A 19,673-nucleotide genomic window follows, 5' to 3' on the forward strand; every position below is an offset into this window, starting at 1 on the left:
ATTATTGGCTCGTGCCTGGAGTATTGCGTTAGCCTTCTGCAGGGCATTGGCAAGGTAGAGATCAATCGGCTGCAGGTAGTTCAAAATAATGCAGTTTGAGCAGTTAGTGGCCTTCGTAGAACGGAGCATGTTTCTGCGGCGAGAAGGTCACCTCATTGGATTCCTGTGCAAAATCAGATCCTTTTTAGGACACTGTGTATCACTCATGTGTGTCTCTACGGGAAAAGGTTTGTTTATTTGCCAAAACGGCTAATATGGCTGCCAGCTAGGCGTACTTTACGATCCAACAACACAGGGCTATTGGAAGTACCCGCAGCTAAATTATCCCATGTACAGAATGGATGCTTCCCTGTAGCAGCTCCTCGACTGAGGAATGCTCTTCCCCAGATCTGAGAATATGCAGCAAAATATTGCTCTTTAAACGCAAACTCAAGACCCTTCTTTTGAATATTTTCACTATGGAATCTCCTTGTTGATTTGGCTTGTCTAATCCCTGCTTTATATTTTCCATTGTTTCTTCTGTCACTGCGCTTCTATGCCTATCGGCGGTGTTCCAGCATGTTATAAATAAATTAAATAAATAAATTATCACCTGTGGTGGGGAGCAGCTAATCAGGTTCCTTGGGTTGTGGGCTGAATCTACCGACTCAAGTCCGCATTCCATGGAACCTGAAGGCTGCCTCCCCCGCACTGCACTGCCATCTTCCCACACCACCCCTTTTCTTTTAATTTACCTGTTCCCCCAACCCCACTTACCTCTTTTTTTGTCAGCGCCCACCACCGTCACTGCGCTGCCGCTCCGTGTCCACCAAAGAAATGTCAGTGGGGCTCTGTATGGAGCCCAGCCTTCCAGATCTCCGGCAGCCATCTTGTGACAGTATTTTCATTCAATGAATGAGAGAAGCGCGGCGCCCCATACATTTAAAAAAAATACAATTTTCTTAGCACCCCAGGTTTCCAGATTGGAAACCCGGGGTGCTAATAGCGTTAAACACCCTTTTCAAAGGCTGGAACAGGTGATTACGTCCCGGTGCCGTTATCGCCCGTCCCAGCCCTTGGAACAGTGATTAACACTTAAATGTTTCATGGACTGTGCAATGTGACTTGATTTCCCCAACCCTACTCCAAATATGATAGCGCCCTAGGCGCCACATCACGCAGCACAATTCGAAACCAGGCTACAGATAGAATATTGAAATGGGTCAAGTTCAACGCATATATTTATTTATTTTTAAATCAGGTTTGAAATTATTTTTTAGCGAGAAATAAAATGTTAATTCATCCTGGGGATATTTTTGAAGAGAATACAAATATATTTTGACTTTCAAATAGATGTCTCTGTTTTATCCATACTTCTTTGCATCTAGTACATCATGCAACTTAATAGATACATGTTTACCTCTTCGGATCAGGCAGTGACAATGTTATAGGTCCTTCGTCGGGCGCTTCTCCTCTGGTACCACTGATCGGAAAATAAGCGCTGAGAAGTTCGGATTAAAGTAGGGGGCAAGCGTCTATGTGTTGCTTTCTATATTTGTTCGGGTATTTTATTCCATATATTTTTAAATCAGGAGTAAAATAACTTTAGGGAATAAAAAAGTTATTCCAATTTATTATGGGGACATGTTCTGATACAGTTTGTCTGGGGTAGTATTGGCATGCTTTTTTGGAGTACAAGTGGCTGGCTTGCCACTTATTTGTAGAGCTAGTTGGAAACATTGAAGGCATCTCTGGGGATAAGCCCTGGAGAGCTGCACATTCAACCTCACATTCCCTTCTGAAAATTCCCCTAATGGTATGCTGTTTTAGTAGAGTAAGGGGATCTGGAAGCAGCGCTGCCTGGGTCACACCTGTTCTGCACATATGTGCGTCCATAGAGGGCCGATGCTCTCTGCCCAGCACCTTCCCGCAGCTCAGAACTCCCACAGGCCCCAAAAGATGAGCTTCTCTGCAAGGTCTATTGCATCTGCTCCCCATTCAAAGATGGAGGACAAGAGTGGGCATTAAAGTGGAAAGGTTCGGAGAAGCCGTAGTAGGATAAAGGAGAACTGAGGACAGGGAGCACAAGGAAAGGGAGGTAATGTGATGGAGAGAAAATGTAGTCAGAAGAAATGGCACTTTCACCTGGGACTGTTCTCGTCGATTGAATGAATAGACTTATCAGTGAAAATCCAGTCAGGTTTTCAGGGTATCCTCAATGACTATGCATGATGACCATTTACATGTAATGAATTTCAGTGGAGGTCATTTGCATATTTGTCAGTCCTGCTAAAACCCGGACTGGATTTAATATTCAGTGGATCAGGGGAGATAACAGCCTGGGATCCAGAAGGTTTCGCCGCATCCGCTGTCGAGTAGGCCTAGACTGCAGGCGCTGAAGGAGTTTATGAACTGACTTGAAGTTAATTTAATCTGATTGCAAAGAGATCATGCCTCGCCCCTTCCACCCCCCCTTAAATAAACCTCCTGCTCATTTAGTCTGAGTGGCTGCAATCAGCCGCAGATTAAAAGCACAGATAATGTTAATAACATGCTAATGTTTCATTAGCGGAAACCCTCTTGGTGCACAGAGGTGCGTGTGAGGGGGTGAAGGCTGAGCTGCGCGGCGATGATCCATCTATCAGTCTCATTCAGGGTGGCCGGGGTGGGGCACTCTGGCCGCAACCGGTCATGGATCCTGGGCCCAGGACACAAGAGGAGCCCTTGGATAATGTCATGGGGCCTCACACCAGTGGGGACGTGGTGGAAATGTATATTAGAAAATCATGGAGACATCTAGCAGTATATTGTCTCGGGAGGATAGCTCAGGGGCAACGCGCTCGCGTTGGAAACAAGACGACACAAAGCAACACAGGTTCGATCCTTGGGTCCGCCTTAAGCGCGTTATAAATAACCAATTATGATTATATAATTGGAAATCCCGTGCCTAATATTGGACAGTGTAGTAGCTGGCACTGTGGTAAATCTGTTCTACGGTGCTCATTTATCACTCGATCTATCCAATAATGGCACTCTAGTTAGACTCTGCCGGTCAAGTGGCTCGCTTTGACATCCGTGCAGAGCTTGCTACCGCAGGTTCGAATCCCGGCAGGGCCAAACTCAGCCTTTCATCATTCCGAGGTCAATAAATGAGCACCACACACCGTGGGTAATAAATAATAAGCAGCGCTCAGATACCTGAGGGTTCGTAGCGCTATATAAATGCAAAATTATTATTATTATTATATGTTCGATCAACATAGGTCTTCTCGGTTGCTCGCATAATAAGCATTGTAATGTAAAGTGGTCTCATATAGCTCCCTTCTGCTAATAATGTTGGCTTCAATGCGGTTAAGCCAGGGCAGTAAAGAACGAAGAACAGAATTTAAAAATGAATTGGTCAATGAAACCCAAGGTGCAAACACTTCAAAGGGTTGCGCTCGGACAGATTCACAATCAAGTGGGGGGAGCTGTTCAGAGGAAGCTATCTCCTGTTTTGTTTGACTTCTTTTCCTCAATCAGTTGCTATATCTATATATTGCCTCTGGGTCCCCTCGGGTGTATTAGAATAGTCTGCTGTTTAGTCAACAAAGCTCCTAGTGTAACTGCACATTTGTTTAGTGGCACGGTGAGAGAATTGCATTTAACCTGAGTTAACCAGAAGGCATGGGGTATGAGAGAGAGGTTTTTAGTGTTAACAGGACCGCCTCCCTCTTCCACTGGCTAAGATGAAGCTCTCTAGTGTCCATCCAGGCTGAGATGTCATGCAGTCTTCTTAAATGATTGGTCAAAGAGATTTCAGCTTAGCTTTAATTGCAAATTAAAGGGTATACTTTAACTTAAAAAATAACAGTTCGGGAATGTTGAAAATGGTTATAAAAAGTAGTAGAACTGTTAACAGAAACAAATACAAGTAGTGCAACTGAGTTCCTGTTAGTTCCTGCTCACTTCAACCTCTGCCCCTTTCCCTTACCATCTACCACTTTTCTATTTCAATTATTACACCTTCATACTTTTACCTCTTCCATATCCGCTGCACATTTTGTTCTGATACCTTTATTTTCCGGCTTTTATAATACTCATGATAGTGAAATTTGTCTGATGCATATTTGTATATTTATATATACAACAGCAAGCAGGTTGAACTGCAAAATGAAATTGTACAGACATAGTGGAAAGGCATCTGTTTGCTTCACCATTATCTAGACCAGAATATTACTGCATAGGCCATTCTCCAAACTCCCCACTAACTACTTGCCCCTTGAACGAGGGGGCCGTGTTCATAGAATGAGGACTAGACCAAGACCAGTACAAAAGCACAGGTAAGAACCATTCTGAGCACTCAGTGAGAGTCGAGGTGTTGGAGGTGGGCCAATGATGCACTCCACTTAATCGGGCTAATCTCCTTGTACCAGAAACTCAAGCAGCCTTGTAAACGAAAGGCCGAGATTGACAGCGCAAGCTCCAAACTATGATCCCAGATCCCTTACACGGGCTTTCCTGGTCAAGGGTACGGTTATGATATGACAGGTTATTTATAACGCACTTAATACCCAGAGGTTTCTAAACGCGGACCCGGGGATCGAACCTGTGTTGCTCCATGTCGTCTTGCTTCCAAGGATAGCACGTTGCCCCTGAGCTATCCTCCCGAGAAAAGACTGTTCTTGGAAAAGACTTGTCAATCATTCAGATATCTGTCCAACCCTCTGTCTTTCGGACATCGTTGGAGGACCTCTCCGTTGGAGGGAATGGGGGAGTAAGTGTATCATCTGCAGATTGCTACCCCCTACTGGTGGATAGAAGCACAACACTCAAATATGAGATATATATATATATCCAGAAAATGGTCTGCCTGCCCATAAAAAAGGTAGCTGCAAATTACATTCAGTGATGCCACTACACTTAGAAATAAGTCTGAGCCTGTATGCAAAGAGGTCGCTTTACAATCTGACATCCCGCATGGAACACAAGAGACCACCCTGCGGAGTGGGCCCATCCCACACTACATCACTAACCCGCTCATCCTCCAACTCTCCACTTTATCCTGCCTACAGCAGCCAGCCAAACCCTAAGGCCACAGCCCACCTTTGCAACCCTCTCGCTTCGGAGCGGACACCTGGCAAACTCTACACTGTATCGAGCAACCCACTGCTCTACATTCCACTCTGCATGCCCGCCGGCCTAGCCATGCTTGCAGGTGGCAACTAGTTAGCAAGCAACCCTTCAGGCCCACACACCATGGGGCTGCTCCTCTGGCAACAAAGACCTGAACTGCCCTTGCCCAAATCACTGAGAATTGGACTAGTCCATTGAGAACCAGTTAGATGGCACTGCACTATAAGAAGATTCTAAAAGGTCATTCCTTACCTAGGTTTCAGACACTGCCTTGTGCTAATCGTTTTCTACTGCTGATCTGCAACTCTGTTGCAAGATGGGTGTCATTCATCGGTAAATGTTGCGCTCAGTTGGGTCAAACCACCACCCCACTGAAACTGCACTGCATCCTTTGTGTTTTTCTGGTTTTGCTAGTTTTTAATTCATCTTTTGTTCTGTGATTCCAGCTTACCACTAAGATTCTGGGTGAATGTCATCAAAAACCCACAGTTCGTGTTCGACATCCACAAGAACAGCATCACGGATGCCTGCCTCTCCGTGGTGGCCCAGACATTCATGGACTCCTGTTCCACTTCTGAGCATCGCCTGGGCAAAGACTCGCCGTCCAACAAGCTGCTCTATGCCAAGGACATCCCCAGCTACAAGAACTGGGTGGAGAGGTGAGCCCCCATGTCTTCTCTTGCGTTGGAAGAGGTCTGGGGCGTGGGTAGTGCTGCAGAGGAAGGTGGGGGAGGGTCACTGCAGAAGAATTAGCAAAAGGCAAGGTCATGTATGTGTGTGGCTATTGCATTTTGTTAACAGTGGATGGCTGAAGGGTCTGACTCAGGTTTATGGGGTCTTTTTGTTCCAGGCGGCTTTCTCGAAACTGAACGAAGCCTCTTTTTCAAATGGTCTCTCCCCTTCTGCGATGGCACAGCCATACCCGCCTAACCTCCGGAATTTGACTCCGGAATTTTAAGCATTTCTCCGGGTCTCCGGAAAAGAGATTCTTTCCGGGTCCCGTCATATTCTCCACCTGATTGGCTGCCGCAGGTAGCCAATCGGGTGGAGAAGAGGGCGGAACCCGGAAACGGCGCAAAATGTTCCTGCCCACTGCCGGCCTCACCACTATGTGAGGCCGCTGCTCCCTCAATGCGACCAAAGACCGCTGTAATTATAGTGCTTTCAATCCATATCATTGGATGGAAAGCACTATTATTACGGCGGCGGTGCCGCGTTCATTTTGCTTACCATAGCACTGAAAATAATTCATCCAATGCTATAGTAAGCAAAATGAATGTGGCGCCGCCGCCGAAATAATGCTGTTTTCAATACATGTCATTGGATTGACAGCATTATTTTGGCGGCGGCGCCGCCTTCATTTTGCTTACTATAGCATTGAATGAATGATTTTCAATGCTATAGTAAGCAAACTGAAGGCTACAACAACAGAGTTTTCCTTTTTGACAGGTGGGTGGGGCTTGTGGGCGGGGCGTGTGCGCGGAGCCATCTCAAATGGGTGGGGTCTTGTGTGGCTGTGGGCGGGGCATAAATCTCAGGAATTTTGATTTTCAAATGTAGGCAGGTATGGGCACAGCAGCTGTAAAACGGTGGTTTGGGGGTGGTGCGGGGGGTTTCCCTGAGCAATGCAATTGGTTATGATGATTCATTAGTACCTAGCGGGGGTGTGGTTTCGGCCTTCCAGCCAATAAGGAGCATCAGAACGTGGGCTTTACTAAACGGTAAAGCCCCTGCTCTGATCCTCCGTAGAGCCGAAGGCTGCCATCTTCCTCGCCAGATAATTAGGTAAGTATTCTACTGTGCCCCCATGCCTCCATCACCCACCCCGCTTTTCCACATATTGACATCCCACCCTCTCCCTGCGTACCTTTTGCTGCTGTCTCTTGCCTGCACCCAGAACAGTAGTGTTTCCGGCACGCCCCCGGCACGTGACTAGCCAATATGGCAAAGGAGAAGGGACTACGCAAAGTTCCCTTCTCCCCGATCCATGGCAGCCATCCTTTTTTGTAGTTTTTTAAAGTTGAGAAACGAGGAACATGTTGTTCCTAAACTTAATTTAAAAAAATCAGTATTAGTAAACCGGTACGACATGCCGGGGAACTAATAGCACTATTACACTTGTGGGGGGCCATAACCGGGCAGTTAATGTCCCAGGCTATCATTAAAGCCCTGTGGCCCGGGACAGGGCAAAGTCAGTGCAAATTTCATTTTGTACTGCAAAAATTACTTTGCACTGACTTTGCATTGCAAAAATACACTTTGCACAGTTCCATGAATCAGGGTTTATGTCGGCAGTGCAAAGTCACTTTTCAGCAGTGCAAAGTCACTTTGAACCGGGCAAATATTCCAGACCCTAAGTCTTACAGTAGATGCTTTTCTCCAAACTTACGCAACCTTTAGTTATAGGTTTAAAACCATTTGATTGCTGTTAGCTGGCTTACAAAGGGAGAGGGCACTTTAGTCTCTGTAAACAACTTGCTGTCCTGAAAGTAAAATGACTAATGTCTCTATCATTCATAAACTGGGGCTGAGATATTATGCAGACATTTTGCATTGCGGGTGGCATTAGTGACCCTCCATGGGGCGTGTTGATTGCCTCACTGTGCCCTCATTCTTTCCTGCCGCAGGGACAAGAGTAGGACCAAACCTAGAAACAACTGTCTCGGCTGTGGATCCCCCTCCCCACCCAGGCCTGACTGCATAACTGGAGGGCTTGGCAGGCGGTAGTCTTAATATTTACATTGATATCATGGCATCTTGGGAACCCCAGTTCGAAATATTTAATTACACGCATTGTTGGCCCACGTCAGCCTAGTTTCTTACACGGCTGACCTTAAAGGTCTAAATTTGGCGCCGATTACACAGGTCGCAAGGAAGACTCTTGCATTACTCTCTGGCTCCCTCTAGTGGCTGATTGTGGGCAGTGCTATTGTTCGAGCCTGCCTTTTCTAAGCATTAAGAGCGTGTCTATGTTGCATCGACCAAGTGTCGACTGAAGCTGAAAGTTATGGTGTGGCGGGAGGGGGCGTGGCTTTCAAATCCAGTCCCCTGACTACTCCAGGGAACTGTTTAAGTTTAACAAATAAAAGTAGGGTTACAGCACACAGTGGCGAGGATGTCCTCTGGATTATGGAGAGAGGGGGTGGAAGGAGACCTAGGGGTAGGTGCAGGGTCGCTGGTTTGTAAGCCCAGCACTGCAGGGGACTGCAATCTTTGGCTTTCCAGAGGTCTTGTGCTACAACTACCATCAGCCCTGGCCAGCATAGTAAATGTTGAGTTGTCATTGGAAACATCTTGAGAGCCACAGTTTGGCGCTCAAAAGTGTCCCGTGGAAATCTGTGGGACATACAGGACATCTCAGAGCAGCTGATGGGGCCAAAATGCAGAGTTCGAAACTCCTTTCTCTGGATTGCATGCATAAAAAAGGAAGGAAGGAAGGAAGGAAGGAAGGAAGGAAGGAAGGAAGGAAGGAAGGAAGGAAGGAAGGAAGGAAGGAAGGAAGGAAGGAAGGAAGGAAGGAAGGAAGGAAGGAAGGAAGGAAGGAAGGAAGGAAGGAAGGAAGGAAGGAAGGAAGGAAGGAAGGAAGGAAGGAAGGAAGGAAGGAAGGAAGGAAGGAAGGAAGGAAGGAAGGAAGGAAGGAAGGAAGGAAGGAAGGAAGGAAGGAAGGAAGGAAGGAAGGAAGGAAGGAAGGAAGGAAGGAAGGAAGGAAGGAAGGAAGGAAGGAAGGAAGGAAGGAAGGAAGGAAGGAAGGAAGGAAGGAAGGAGTGACAAACCAGAGTGTGAGTGAGTGAGACAGAGCAAAGAATCAACCAAAGTGGCTAGAAAGTAAAAGAGAAAACGTGACAGCAAGAGAGAATGTAAATGTAAGCAAAAGATTGGGAGAATAAAAGAGCGCTAGCAGGAGAGAGAGCAAGCCAACCAGATTGAGTTAGCAAAAGAGAGAGCTATCAATAAAGATTGAGAGAGGGACTGAGGCAGACAAAAGAGAGGGTGTTAGAGAGAGGGAGATTGTCATTGTTGTCTTTCATAGTTGGTATGCACGGCCTGGTTTCTTTTTTAAACCATTTCTTTTACTGGGGTCAGTGTTGCTAATTTAGCAATACTGCCTTCTCTAGAGAAACATGATGTCTAGTGATGTGATCTGATATCATTGTTGAGCTGAACTTGCAGCTCTACAGGTTTGGGACAGTGGTTCAAGCATTTGAGATAAATGTGCTTTTTAGATGAGTAGCTCCACATGCGGTGGCCCTCAAGGTGTCTGAGCAACTGTCATGCAAGCACATAGACTAGAGGAATGCATTGATTCATGCATGTAAGCAGTACCTGGGTAGGGTCAATCAGTGGGGACCCACCAGCCACACTGGCACAATAGCTCCAGCACAGACCACCACATGACAGTGGTTTAAGGAATCTCAATAATATTCCGAGGCACGGCTGGGAGATTCTGTGAAGTTAGTCCAGAAGGATGTACCAATTAGGTGGTAGCTCAGGTCAAATTAGACAGACAACAAATCAGGAAACATAGCGAAGGAAACTGACACAAGACTACAAAGATGAACAGATTGAGGTCCTGCCGATCAGGCAAGTGGGCTCAATTGCATAAGCTCCAGGTGTCAATGAGTCGAGCGGTCATTACTATGCACTTACATCATTGTTGTCATGGTTCGGGTGCATGGTGGCATTGAGTCTAGGGCTAAATCACTATGTATTTCTAAGAGTTCACTTGGGTCCTTGATGACAATAAGACCTTCAGCGAAGCAGAATGCCGCTCCGGTGCCAGTCTACCGTTAGGCTTGAGATACCATCAGAACACGTAAACTGCCCGTTCAGAACTTTCCAAAATGGTAAGCAGATGAAACATATAAGAACCTATGAAATTAGACTAGAGCAGATGTTTGTTTCTCAAATCAAGCCAATCGCTCCCCCAAGTAATTAAATAACAGGATGACGTGTTGCCTAAGTAGACAACTGGCACTGTTCTTTGCCAGGCAACATAAGGCCAAAGTTGAAGGCACAGGTGCTAGCAGAGCCAGTTATGCCAAAATGAATACAGTAACCATAGTCCCATGAAAGTGATAGCCAAAGGCACAGACGTCCTACCATGCCAGCTGCCAGTAGGTTGGAGGGCATGGGTAGCGTTCCATGAGGTTCATGGAGCTTTTCATGCCCTGTGACACCATAGACTGCCCTTTCGTGGTACCGGAGAGAGTTTTTGCTGCAACTTGGCCAGGCCTGCGGGATGTTCAGCTAAGCATGGCTGCCAGACCATGGGCCTGCCATGCCCATCAGTCGTAGGATGAGCAGTCACAGCCACATCGTTCTAGTGTTTTTCTCCATCCACTCTGCCAGCAGCGGCACGTATTCATGTACGTCCACCTGTTGATCCCACCCCCTGCCACCTGTTTAAGCCATTTCGGCTTTTATGTGGCACTGAGAGCTCTGCCCATAAGCCAAAACTATTGTCACGGGAAGTGAAAATAAGAGAGATATGTGATGTGAGGAGGGACACACAGCTTGTAGGTGTTGTTTGGCTTTGTGCCCACCCATTGGCCACCCATGGCCATGCTAGTCTCCACGACCATTCCTACCCACTACCTCACCCTTCCTACACAACACACACCCCCTTTGAGCTTGCCTGTGCGCTTTCTGTGACGCCTCCTGAAAAGTAATAATCACATTGCAGCTATAAACCACCTAAAGCAGCCACTGATGTAACATAACTGTCTTAACCAGGTGTGCCTTCAGCCACTTTATTTAAAGGCTGCGGGTGTGTCTTTTCTTCTGTTTTTTTTTCTACTGAATTCACGTTCAAAACAAACATTGACAAAGCCAACAGTTTTTGCTCCTCTAAAGGCATTTGCCCGACACTACCATAATGAGCTGAGGTACTGTCCCCATTTGCCAGCTGTTGCAATCGTATGGCAAGGTAGTAACATTATGGCAGCACCTGGAAAATGTGGATTACGTGCCTGCAAAAAAAGCCAATGCAGATGGCTTTGCCAATGCTTGTAATTTGCACAAGTAACCCAGACATGCAACTTCTGTCTTATATTCTAGTGGCCCTTCTCTTTGTCCCTCATATCCCATCCCTTGCTCTCTCGCCCCACCCTCCAAGAAGTAGTCATCATCAGTCTGCACCCTATGATATGTCCATGCCATGTCCCGGTTACCTCTTTCTATGACCGCGCTCTCACCGGCTTCTGTATTCCCAGTGCCGCGCCTTGCCAAAGTTCACCAAACCACCGATTCATCAAGCAACTCACGCAGACAATTCACCCCAGCAAACAAACCACACAACACTTCAGTGAATTGCTTCTACAGCAAGAACGCAATTCACTTCTCTGAGACCTTAAGTGTACTGCAAATATGCGGCCAGATTACAGAAACTGTGCACCAGTTCAAGTGCAACTTTGCACGGTATTAGCACCAGGGCAAAATGTGCACTAGTGCAAACACATATTTTTTTCAATGGATTATTGCAAAGGGGACTGCTTGCTTTAGTCTGAAATACAGCACGATATTAGCACTAGGGCAAAATGCCGCAAAAGTGCATTCAAAGAATAACTGTTCGCCCCATTGCACTAGTGCTAATACCGTGCAAAGTTGCACTTGCACCAGTGCAAAGTGTTTGTAATCTGGCCCGTGCTGTCCATAAAGCAACACTACGTGAACCAACAGAACAGGGATGTCAACAAACAGCAACACAAGCTCACCCGCTCCAGCTGGTGGTCACTAAGGGCCGCACACATCTGTCTCTTAAATATGTCACTCCACAAAGATGAGCAGCACACGAGACCTCGTATCTCTACATAAAATACAGACGACATACTTCTACAGAAAGGCCCACTGCATGCTCTCCACAAACACTTAAGGGCCATCAAGACCACCCTTAAATTCAGCATCATAATCCCTGTCGTGTTCAGCCAACATGGACCCGGCTGCCCTGCTCACAGACACCCACTGGCCCCTGTCGAGGGCATCCAGGCATTGGTAAGCTGCTATAGTCAAGGTTCTGCCATCCAACTGTGCTATATGTGCCAGCATGTTCTGCCCTGATTCTGACACGTACCAATGTCAAGTGCGGCCCCACTACCGCTGTGGTGTACAGCCGTGCGGAATGTGCACAAGTGTAAAATGGATATTCTTTAAAAGCATTTCTGCATCAGAGCAAATGAGTAGGCAAACATGTCCCTGGTGCAAAGTAAAAGTGCATTGAATCAAAGGAGTGGGCAAACATGTCCCTGGTCAAAAGTGTATTGAATCAAAGGAGTAGGCGAACATGTCCCTGGTGCAAAAGTGCATTGGATCAAAGGATTAGGCAAACATGTCCCTGGTGCAAAAGTGCATTGAGTCAACAGAGTAGGCGAACATGCCCCTGGTGCAAAGGTGCATTGAATCAAAGGAGTAGGCACACATGTCCCTGGTGCAAAAGTGCATTGAATCAAAAGAGTAGGCACACATGTCCCTGGTGCAAAAGTGAATTGGATCAAAGGAGTAGGCAAACATGTCCCTGGTGCAAAAGTGCATTGAAAGATTATCCCTTTTGTACTGGGGCCTTTTTTACCCTAGTGCTAATTGCTTTTGCACCAGTGCAAATATTCTGTAATGCTGCCCCACATTCTAGAAAATACAAATAACTGAACTACCAGTGATATGTTGACAAAAGTCGCACTGATTTTAAAATCGTCTGAATAGCCCCATGTTGCCAGATGTTGAGTGGCTTCTCTGCGAGATGGCTTGGAAGCACTTCTACTGTGACTTATTTTATGTGGCTGGGCCTTCAACATGGCCATGGCACAATCCAGATGTGCACAGTGGAAAGTGACTGTGGGGCTTTGCTCACAGCTCAGTGGCCAAGAGCGTAGACCCCTTGCTGAGTATGGCTCGGAGAGAGATCCACCGCCCTCCACCCATGGCTTCTCTCTCTGCCTGTGGCTTTGCATGCCTGAGTTGCACCCCGTCAGCTCTTGCACCTCAGTGCAGACCCCTGTGCGGCAGGAGGGTGCCAGCGGGTGGGAGCACTGCTACTGTAGCGTAGACCTCCGAACCAATCAATACGGAAGGCGGTTACGTCAGTGGCGGCGGTCACAAAGGCGCGAAGCGATGCATTCTACTGTCCTGTCATGGCTCACCTTCAGGAGTCCCGGACAATAAACCAAATGAACGGTAAGTACGGCAGGGCGGTGGCGGAGCTGTCACAGGCACTATGTCTCTCTCCCCCCCTTCTTCCCTCCTTCCAGGGATGACAGCTCGGGAATAATGAAGGAGGCGCGGGGACGCGGGGGCAGAGCTCATGGCCGCCTTGCTCCGGCAGTTAGATTCAGTAAATTGAACTGTCACTCCTCCGCCGAGCCCTTGATGCTGATATCTGTGAGTGCCACACAAGGGCCCCTGTCACACGGACCGCCGTGGCCCATGGTACGGCTAAGGAGGGTAGACATCAAGGCGAAGTGACGCACCTGCACTCCAGCGGGTTCGACCCGTGCAAAGGGGCGTGTTTGGGGCTCATCTCCTTTCATGACTGAGGTTGTTCAGGATAAGAGCGAGGAGGGAACGCCTCGGTCGGACATAGTCAGTCCTCTGCTGTAATGATTTGCCCATATTTCGCCGGCTTCCAAGGGACACTTGTAGGCAGTGTACGTGTTTTTAGTGTGGTTACATGTCTTTATATCGAGAGATTATAGTGATATCGAAACTTTTATATCAAAACATTTTATAGTGAATACATTTTTTTAATTTTTCTTTTGGGGTTTCCCTCCAAACCCCCATTTCCGACCCCTAAAAACCCACCCCAACCGTTTCCCAAAAAATATGTAACCCTTTACCCCACCCCTAAATGCATTCACTATACAATATTTCAATATAAAATATTCAATATATTATCTTACAATATAACATTTTCGATATAAACACTGCATATCTTTTAGTGTCAGGTCAGTTTTGATAGGGCTTTTGAAAGTGCAGCCCACTACTTAACAAAGTAGCCCCCCACCCTGCCCCCCCTGGCAACAGGGCACCTTAATTCTAGAAAACACTACAAAGAAAGATAATTCTCAAAACTGTGACTGTGCTGGCTAGTGGGCAGTGTTGTATCCATTTTTGGGAGCTGGCTTTAGCGATTTGAAACCTTATCTACAAGGTAGTTGTGGGTCATCCTCAAGATTTATGCGCCGAGGAGATCTATTGGTTTCTGAATGTGAAGGACTGAAATCTGGCAAGGATGGAAACGTCCTAGCTTTTTGATGTATATTAATAGTAACATGATGTGGGTAATCCATCTAAGAAAGGGTGGCCTGCTAACCAAACCCTCTCACATTAAACTCCATGCCAGAAACATAGTGTACACCTGTATCCTGCGGCCTCAGTCTCCTCGTCTGCAGCCACTCTTCAGCGGCACAGAGAAGGTTCAGAGGTCACAGGTGCCCTGCTGGACTGCTGCTGTGACAGCAAAGTTACTGCAGACAGGTTGCATTTAAATCTTCACATGTGATACAAAACCATACTAATTATGCAGATATATCCATCTGGTGGCAGGCCACTCTCTAATAATAAGCCATACCCGAGGTTTGATATGGTGACTGATAGTTCACACAGTTATTAAATGCACATCAGATTTGTACCATACTCATGTCAACGCTGTGAGCTCAGCCCAGCTATGGACAGGCTATGCGGATCCTATCCAGACTGCCTGTCTCTGCTCAACCAGCAGGACAATAGGCAGGTAGGGGATGCCTTTTTTGATCACTTGGGAGGTTGGGCAACAACACTCCAGCCCAGGAATCTCCCACCAGGACTAGGGGAACCGAGGTTCAAAGAGGCAACCCCATACCAAAAGGTCTGGCCTCACACCAGGTTGTTGCATACCAAAGTTCCTATGAAGATGCAGGATTGCAAGGGACCATGCTAAGGCAGTCATACTGAGCAGAAGGACTGGATTAGGGGTTCCTGCATCTGAGTTTTCTGTTGGCTTCTCTTCCCTTCCTGTCTCCCATACATCCTCTGATGCAAGAAGGCAAGGCTCACTTCTCACCTTGACAGAGATTGCATCCCTTAAATCAGGCGTGCTTGTATCCAATCCCCAGTATCCTTTTGCCTTTAGAAGTTAGGGGTCTCCCACTCTGTTCTCACTTCATCTTGGAATCATAAGGGAAGAAGAAATCGTTGGACCCTCTTGCTAGAGCAGTCATTTCCAATCCCTCTGCCAGAGGTGAAGACAGGTATTCCAAGATAGGGGCATGCCCTGCTCCCTACCCATCCACAGGGAACATATTGGTGTTGTGCCAAGACAGATGCTGTCTTGCAGCACCACTGTTACCCAGGCTTCTCACTGGAGGTGCAGCTCCTGCAGGTGCCTGCTAGCCTCCCCAGTCTGGGAGTGAAGAGTAAATGGACCAATCTTGTCGCTGAGATCCTGGATTGGAACTTGCAGCACCAGATGAAGCCTAGCAGCTGGATTCCTTAATTATGCAGCCTAGGACCATCCTCTAACACGAGCCAACCATATTTCAGCACCCTTGAGCCATCAGGACCCATGTGCTGCTTTTGACACTTTTCAAACTTCTTCGAACTGCTGTGTTGCATTCATCCAACCAGTTTGACACCACATCATACCAGTAGAGCATATCAAATGTTCGGCTTGAACGTCAGCTCTCCGCTGCGGATGACTTTGAACTGCTGCTTCTTAAAACAACGCATCAAACCAAAAAGTACACAGCATCAAACTGCTCTGGACCTCAACTTGAACTGCTGGAGGCATTGTGTCACCCCTTGTCTGGACCCAGTGGTAATTACCATTCCAAACTGGCAAACTTCAGCTGATCCTGGTGGGGTGTTGAACTGCATTGCTTGAATGCCACCTTTGAAATGCATGGGGCTCCACCACACACCGACTCAATGCCGAGTCACTGCCTGGAGCAGCACGACTTCTCTCGTCCAAACCTGGTTCTACCCACAAAGACAGCATCCCAAAGGCTGGTTCAACATAGTTGATCTGCTCAAGAACAGATTCAGGAACATTTATGAGGTTTAGCACCCATGGGCCACTTTTGGGAACCCAGAGACTAATAAGCCACACATTTGCATCTTTTTCTGCAAACACATATATATCCTTTTAACATTCTTGCAATGTCTTGCCTTTCTATCATGGTATGTTATGCAGCGTGTGTCCGACAACTAATTCTGCATTTTAGTGTTCTTTCCACAGGGATGGTTTTTGCTTGTATTTTCATGATCAGTTATTGTTGCATATTGGTGTATTTTAAGTATATATATTTGTGGAACCTTGATGGGAAATTCCTTTATTTTGGACTGTTGTACTATTGCTGTTTGGTTTGCTACTGTCATCACATCCATACCATTCTTGAGAGTCTAGCCTTCCCTTGACCCACATGAGCAGACAGGGTGAAGGAGGTATATCTCTGGACTGTGCCTCTTTCACCTTTATGATTGGGATCACGCTTGTTTTGTAGAAGTGCGAGGGCCGGGTAGATGGCTCGCCACTACTCACCCTTGAATTGCAGCAGAAGTAGTCATGTTGTCAGAGTAGTTTGCAGAAATACCGTTATTCTTCACATGTTACACAGGGTAACACTCACCGCTCATTCTTCCGGCGCTCACAGCTCAAGCATACATACATCGCACTCACTAAACATTCCCCGCTTCGCCAACACTCCACGGTCATGCATGGAGTACCAGTGAGACAAACACAGCATCGTAACACTGGCACTCATCTCACACAAGTCAGATATAACAGTACTCTGCGTGCTTATATGGCTCACATTCTCACATAGAGTCCATGTGTCTGCCGGTCGGTGAAGTCATTTAATGAACCCCCATTAGGTCTGAACGAGGGAGCTTGGGCATTTTTGCAGGGGTGAATCCCCTTGACTTATGAGGGAGCTGATGTATTTTTGCCGAGTTGCAGCCTTGACTTACGAGTGGGCTCACACGTTTTTTCGCAGGGGTGCAGCCTTGACTTACGAGGGAACTCACATGTTTTCGCAGGGGTGCAGCTTGGACTTACAAGGGAGCTTACATGGTTTTGCTGGGGTGCTGGATGGTTGGTCAGGGATGGACGCAGAGGTCACTCTAAGGTTGGTCTATTGCTTGGTTTTGGTTTGCGTGGGAGTGTGTTGTGAGCGTTCGTTGCGCAGCTCAGTTTTCTTTGCGCATCGGGTGGTAATGCACTTTGCAATCCATGAATGCACAGAGCGCGCATTGGAAACTTTGCTCGCAGGGCTGCACAGAGCTGTACTCGGCACACAGGCCTTGCGCGATCAATGCCACTTTTCCATGAATCGAGCTCTGAGTTTAGATGAGTAAGGCTAGTTTGAAGGAAACAGCACAGTGGCAGGCTCTGGGAACAGTACAGTGCGTTATGCAAGTTCGTGGACCGCTGGAGGTCTGTTGGCTTTTCTTCCATCAGATAAAAGCCCTGGGCCTCGGGGGCAGGTAGACGTTCACCCCGAGGAGAAATTGAACACAAGCTCTTTCAGGAAACAATTAAATGCTGCACACAGGAGCATTGCAAATGGTTCCCATATCACAGAGTACATCCTATATGGAGAGCGCTATGGACTTTTAACGGTGCTCTACTCCCCCCTGCTTGTTCTAATATCGGCACGCGGTAAGGCTTCCAAGTCTGATGGCATGCATAGAATATTCATAAAGAGCAGGCCGCCTGTTCTTGGGTCCTTCAAAGCGGCGCAAATCAATTCCTGTGCATGCGTCTATGGTCTGTGCGCAGACTGCCTGAAATGGACTGTCACTCATAGCCCACAGGAGGCAGAGGCAGGCTTTGATGCCAGCTGGGGTGGAGGGCTCCTCATGGCCCACCGGTGGCAGATGCAGGCTTTAATGCCAGCAGGGGGTCTAGGGGTCCTCATGGCCCACCTGTGGCAGAGGCAGGCTTTGATGCCAGTGGGGGTGGAGGGCTCCTCATGGCCCACCTGTGGCAGAGGCAAGCTTTCATGCCAGCGGGGGTGGAGGGCTCCTCATGGCCCACCTGTGGCAGAGGCAGGCTTTGATGCCAGCGGGGGGTCCTCATGGCCCACCGGTGGCAGAGGCAAGCTTTCATGCCAGCGGGAGTGGAGGGCTCCTCATGGCCCACCTGTGGCAGAGGCAGGCTTTGATGCCAGCGGGGGTGGAGGGCTCCTCATGGCCCACCGGTGGCAGAGGCAGGCTTTGATGCCAGCGGGGGTGGAGGGCTCCTCATGGCCCACCGGTGGCAGAGGCTGGCTTTGATGCCAGCGGGGGTGGAGGGCTCCTCATGGCCCACCGGTGGCAGAGGCAGGCTTTGAGGCCAGCGGGGGTGGAGGGCTCCTCATGGCCCACCGGTGGCAGAGGCTGGCTTTGATGCCAGCGGGGGTGGAGGGCTCCTCATGGCCCACCGGTGGCAGAGGCTGGCTTTGATGCCAGCAGGGGTGGAGGGCTCCTCATGGCACACCGGTGGCAGAGGCAGGCTTTGATGCCAGCGGGGGTGGAGGGCTCCTCATGGCCCACCGGTGGCAGAGCAGGCTTTGATGCAAGCAGGGGGTGGAGGGCTCCTCATGGCCCTACCGGTGGCAGAGGCTGGCTTTGATGCCAGCGGGGGTGGAGGGCTCCTCATGGCCCACCTGTGGCAGAGGCAAGCTTTGATGCCAGCGGGGGTGGAGGGCTTCTCATGGCCCACCGGTGGCAGAGGCAGGCTTTGATGCCAGCAGGGGGTCTAGGGCTCCTCATGGCCCACGGGTGGCAGAGGCAGGCTTTGATGCCAGCAGGGGGTCTAGGGCTCCTCATGGCCCACCGGTGGCAGAGGCAGGCTTTCATGCCAGCAGGGGGTGGAGGTCCCCTCATGGCCCACCTGTGGCAGAGGCAGGCTTTGATGCCAGCGGAGGTGGAGGGCTCCTCATGGCCCACCTGTGGCAGAGGCAGGCTTTGATGCCAGCGGGGGTGGAGGGCTCCTCATGGCCGACCGCTGGCAGAGGCTGGCTTTGATGCCAGCGGGGGTGGAGGGCTCCTCATGGTCCACCGGTGGCAGAGGCTGGCATTGATGCCAGCGGGGGTGGAGGGCTCCTCATGGCCCACTGGTGGCAGAGGCAGGCTTTGATGCTAGCGGGGGTGGAGGGCTCCTCGGGGGTGGAGGGCTCCTCATGGCCCACCTGTGGCAGAGGCAGGCTTTGATGCCAGCGGGGGTGGAGGGCTCCTCATGGCCCACCAGTGGCAGAGGCAGGCTTTAATGCCAGCAGGGGGTCTAGGGCTGCTCATGGCCCTACCGGTGGCAGATGCAAGCTTACATGCCAGTGGGGGGTGGAGGGCTCCTCGTGGCCCACCTGTGGCAGAGGCAGGCTTGGATGCCAGCGGGGGTGGAGGGCTCCTCGTGGCCCACCGGTGGCAGAGGCAGGCTTTGATGCCAGCGGGGGTGGAGGGCTCCTCATGGCCCACCTGTGGCAGAGGCAGGCTTTGATGTCAGCGGGGGTGGAGGGCTCCTCATGGCCCACCGGTGGCAGAGGCAGGCTTTGATGCCAGCGGGGGTGGAGGGCTCCTCATGGCCTACCGGTGGCAGAGGCAGGCTTTGATTCCAGCGGGGGTGGAGGGCTCCT

General features: G+C 49.0%; 1 protein-coding gene across 4 annotated transcripts in view; it reads left to right on the top strand.

Annotated features, from left to right (window-relative positions):
• Positions 1-19,673, top strand: part of PLXNA4 (plexin A4) — a 1,277,179-nt gene that overhangs the window by 1,224,853 nt on the left and 32,653 nt on the right. For all 4 annotated transcript variants that reach the window (XM_069629627.1, XM_069629628.1, XM_069629629.1 and 1 more), the window contains one exon: positions 5,541-5,753. In XM_069629627.1, the coding sequence (XP_069485728.1) occupies positions 5,541-5,753 (213 nt within the window). The remainder of the gene's footprint in view (positions 1-5,540; positions 5,754-19,673) is intronic.

This window comes from Ambystoma mexicanum, chromosome 12 (assembly GCF_040938575.1).
Source record: "Ambystoma mexicanum isolate Mex_15411 chromosome 12, UKY_AmexF1_1, whole genome shotgun sequence".
Classification (NCBI taxonomy): domain Eukaryota; kingdom Metazoa; phylum Chordata; class Amphibia; order Caudata; family Ambystomatidae; genus Ambystoma; species Ambystoma mexicanum.